The sequence below is a fragment of the Notothenia rossii genome (assembly GCF_949606895.1).
Source record: "Notothenia rossii genome assembly, chromosome: 8".
NCBI classification, from domain to species: Eukaryota; Metazoa; Chordata; class Actinopteri; order Perciformes; family Nototheniidae; genus Notothenia; species Notothenia rossii.
In genome coordinates this window covers 22,616,150-22,620,980 of record NC_136906.1, presented here as the reverse complement: position 1 = coordinate 22,620,980, position 4,831 = coordinate 22,616,150, and the positions used below count along the sequence as shown (strand labels likewise).

The window sequence follows — 4,831 nt, the reverse complement described above, 5'->3', positions numbered from 1 at the left end:
CTGATAGGCAACCTTAGTGGCGTTAAAAAGTTGGTGCATGTGTTGGCTTGCCCGTGTTTTACGTTTGTTTGCACACAGCTGAGCTGCGCAGGGCAATCAAGTGAATTAGTTTCAGCTTCACTTCTTGAGCCGAGCGCTAATTAATTGAACACATGCTGGTGACCAGGCGCTGCAAATTAACCAATTAGCTCTCCCTATAAGACAGGGTGATGAAAGCGGCAGACTTTCCATTACATTTCATCTTAGGAAAAGTGATCACATATCGAAGAAAATGAATGGTGTACCCAACGGGAAAGCTGTCGGCAGTCCGCCGCTGCAGCTGTTCAACTGCGAGCACGCTGCCTGTGGAGCGACGTTCACCAGACAGTGGAGACTGAAGGAGCACGAGACGGTGCACACTGGAACGGTGAGTTAAATGTTCAGAATTCCTAAAGTAATACACCAATATAACTTTTAAAATGCATTTTGCCAAACAAACATGACGTTGTTCCATCACACAGCGCCCGTGTCTCTGCACAATTGCTGGCTGTGGTCATCGTTTCACGAGAAAGTCCCACCTGCGCCGCCACATGCTTCAGCACAGAGGGGTGAAGCAATTCCAGTAAGTCACATAATGTCACTGTACTGTTTCTCCTCACAACCAAAACCCACGTCCTCATTCTGTAATTTTCCTTTTGGCAGATGCAAATTTGCGAGCTGCACGCAGAGTTTCTTCCACACAGGCAATCTGAAAAGACATGTTCGCTACGCCCACGGAGACAAAGACACGTATTTCAAGGTTTGTCTTGGTAAACGAATGTGCCCACAAGATGGCGCCAAAGGGTCGTATTCAAACAGCGTCCCCTTAAATGTACTGCTTGACGTTCAATAGCCAGTTTCAAGTCCTTTGTGTCATTTTAACCACTTAATATTTTTCTCCTACAGTGTAACCAGCCAAACTGCTCATTGACATTCAAAAAACGCAGGCTGTTTAAACTGCACTTAAAGGAGCATGGATTGCCTGCTAACTCAAAGTAAGTCTGTCAAAAAAGATTAGCCTACATGTCAGAGTAGAAGACTACGATGTTCTGTAGTTTAAAATCAGACCGTTTTGTCCTATGAGTTAATTAAATGCATGTGATAAATAATATGCACTTGCAATTTATATAATAAGATCCTTAATACCTGGCATGCAGGTTCTAGCAGAGATAAATGAATGGTTACAGGCAGAGTGGGTGAAGTTGATTTTTAATTCGTTTGTAATTCTTCCTGTCCTTGGTGGGTTACTTAGGTGTTCGGAGGCTGGATGTGCTGCCATGTTTGACTCCCATATTGAACGCAAAGCCCATGAGAAGAGGCACGCAGGTTGGTCTATTTCATAGGTGTCCTTTAATCTTCTATCCCTGTGAAATTCTTTAATTAAAAAGGGGGTTGTGGCTTCATTTGCATGTAACCTTTTTGTGCATTCAAGCGTATTCTTTTAAGACTCATAACATGTATGCCAGTTCCTCAAATGGCTCCAGAAGGGAGCCAACCGGGGCCGATCCTTTGATTTCCCCACTCACTGGCCTTGTTGTTTGGTCCCTGCAGGTTACAGCTGCCCTCATGTTAACTGCCAGGTGTTAGAACACATGTGGAGCAAACTTCAGAAGCACATGATTGCCAAACACCAGGGTAAATATGCTCTAAATGTTCTAAAGTAATTTGTACCAACATTTTGTTTTTGTTTCTCACACTTTGAAAATGTGTTGTAGCCAAGTTCATATGCCAAGTGTGTAAGAAGGAGTTAAAGAAAGCAGAAGCTCTGCGGAAGCACAAACGGATCCACGCTTCCCATAAGCCCGTGCTGGTTTGTCCCAAGGAGGCCTGCCAGGCCTACTTCTCTACGACCTTTAACCTGCAGCACCACATCCGCAAGGTGCACCTCAAGCTCCTCAAATACAGATGCTCCTTCCCTGACTGCCCACGCACGTTTGCCATGAGGGTAGGTGACCCTGTACCCTGTAAGGAGATTTATCAGAATTTTTATTTTCTTTGTAATTAATGGCTTTTCTGGCACTGTTTAGGTAAGAACTGTTAATTTCTGACAATGGTTGTAAAGAAAATGCTGAGTTAAGTGTTAATAACATAGATGAATTACATAATTTATATTCGTTAAATGTCTTTTCTTGTATTATTACACAGGAGAGTGTGACCAGACACCTGCTTCGCCACGACCCAGACGCCACTACACTCAAGGCAAGTCTGCAGATGTGATCTAAAGCATCACACATTAGTGAGCTCTAGAGCTAACTGGGGATATTGAATTGGGTTTTCTCTTTGAAACCTGTTTATCTGACTCCTCTGTGCTTCTGGCCAACTGAAGCTTTAGAAAGGGGATATCCCCCCCCCCCCCCCCCCCCCCCCATGTATATGGTAAATTTGGCCTTGGATTTACATGATCTTGTGTCCAAGCATACCAAATACTATTTAATTCAAATGTGGCATTGCACAATCGTTCTCATAAATTGCTTAATTTCTCAACAGAAACATCGAAGGCCTAAGAAGTTCTGGATGAAGCGTCTGGACGGACACCATCTGCCCCTTGTGGAGGAAGACCTGCGTAATCTCTTTGGTCTGCGCATGAGGATCTCCAGACGTGCCAAAGTGGAAACCAACCTCCATGGCCTCTTCAATGAACGCAAGATCCGTCATTATGTTGACCCTGAAGTCAACCTGCGCAACTTGTTTGGTATCAAACGGCCTTATGTTTTCGAAGAGAAGCCTGAGGTCGAACCACTAAAAGTATGAATGATAATCCCTCCCAATAGCAGCAAAGTTTGAAATCTGTTATCGGACTGATTTTTATTTTATTTTTGAGAAAATTGGGTCTCTTTGGTTCAGTTTTATTTAATGTAGATCGACATACATTCAAATATTTGTATTTCAAAGTAATTATTTGAGTATGACTTGAAACATTGATTGTCAAGCTTTGGTGAATTTCAAAGATTGAATTCTAGTTCTTGGAGACAAAGGTTACTCTTGAAATGTTTAATTTGTAATATAACAGGTGCTGACCCAATAAAATGAGTTACATTTTGAGCAAAGTTTAAATGTGTTATCTTTTTTGGCTCATCAGGTATCGTCTTCCAGACCTAAGATGCTCAGTCTCATTTTGTTGCAATGTAAAGAGTATTTAATTGTTGCCCATATTTAAACAGTCATTTTCTTCCAGCATCTATATGTTGTGCTTGCTTTGGCTTCACATATTGGTTGATATTTTCAGAACATTTTGGAACTCATGAAGTATGGACAAAAGGACTTGCATTTGAGTAAGAGCTGAGTCACTGAAAGTATGTCACTTTTGGGGGTGGAGGAGACCTTTGAACACACTGTCGATGAGTAGCAGCTGTCCAATCTTTTAAAGGTTAAGCTTTTCAATTTTGATATGGGCCTTACCAACATTTACACAAGATGGTGCTTGTGTGTAGTTTAAATACTTTTAGTTACTTTGATTAGTCTAAAGTGCTTTCTAGGTTTTCATTACATCTGTTTTTATAATTTTTCCAATGTATGGATTTCTGTTTAGTCTCGCAATGTTGGAAATATATTTAGATCATTTACAAAGTAAAAGTAGCAAAACATCTTTACAAGTAAAAGGTGCAATGTGCTAAATATGAAGTTAAAGTTAGACTTACATTTGGGTAAAAATCTAAAATGTCCTCTAGCGTAGAATAAAAAATAGGTAGGCTATACTTAAAACACGTGAAGAAGGCCCACCACTTGACTCACTCATGCCCACTAAATGTAGCAGACTCCATTACTCGTCTCCACCCCTGTTGTCAAATAACCAATGACAGCGAAACCTGGCGTCTCATTCGCAGGTGAACTATATAAACTTATTTTTACCACAAAATAAGGGACATGGACAGCTCAACATACCTGACGGAGAATCTATAACTGGCCGCTGCAGTTTCACACGGATTAGACGAAACAGAAATAAATGCTAGCAGAACTTTGAGCTGCTGTAGCAGCGTCAACATGGGAAGACTTATCAACAAATTCGAGCAGTACAACTCAGTATTTGGAATTAGACTGTATTTGGATAGTACCTATGTTTTAAGCATAGACTGTATATAAAATTAGTTTTATGCGGCAACCCACCTCTCTTTGTTCTTCGAATTGCCGGCACGTTCCGAAGGGGTTAAAACAACCGTAGAAGAAAAAACATGAGTGTCCTTGGTCCTTCCTAATATTTTCTTTATGTTTTGTAAAGCCTACATATAACATCTTTATGAATTAATGGAATTACTAGCTTGAGCTTTCCTGCAATGTTTGCATAATGTGTTTTTATTTTGAGTAAGGAATTCAGGGATATTGAGCTCAGCCCACATTTTAAAATGTTTGTTACAACCATAGACTGTATAGGTTACAAGGTTACAACATACAGGTGTGGCATGTCACCTATGGCTATACTATTTTAATGATTCCTTCTGGTGTGGTGTTAACCATAGATATATCTATGGTTGTAACCATCTGAGATTTCAGGAAGGTCTTATGTGAAGAAAAGTTTCAGAACTGAAAATAGCAAAAATTGTCCAGGAGTACAGATTTTATTAACAGGATGTTGTGTATGTGACCCAGTTACATAAAGATGTCACACACTGTTGAAAACTGTAACCAGATCGTTTTACTTTTTTAATATTTCCTTTAAAATTGATGATTCAAACTCCATAATAGTTTATAATAAATGTTCTTGTTTTAATTATTGATTAATCTAATAATCCTTACAATTTGCATCTAGAACATAAGATTAAACAAGAATAAACAAAATAAGATTATACTTCACATTTTGCTTTAGTTTGGTTAGGGC

General features: G+C 39.8%; 1 protein-coding gene across 1 annotated transcript; it reads left to right on the top strand.

Annotated features, from left to right (window-relative positions):
* Positions 1-214: 214 nt before the first annotated feature.
* On the top strand, positions 215-3,072 carry 42sp43 (P43 5S RNA-binding protein). The gene is made up of 9 exons (XM_079645851.1): positions 215-406; positions 501-601; positions 682-778; positions 925-1,013; positions 1,271-1,344; positions 1,570-1,653; positions 1,734-1,963; positions 2,164-2,217; positions 2,506-3,072. The coding sequence occupies exons 1-9, from the start codon at positions 272-274 to the stop codon at positions 2,767-2,769; spliced, it is 1,128 nt and encodes a 375-aa protein (XP_079501977.1). The 5' UTR covers positions 215-271; the 3' UTR covers positions 2,770-3,072.
* Positions 3,073-4,831: the final 1,759 nt, after the last annotated feature.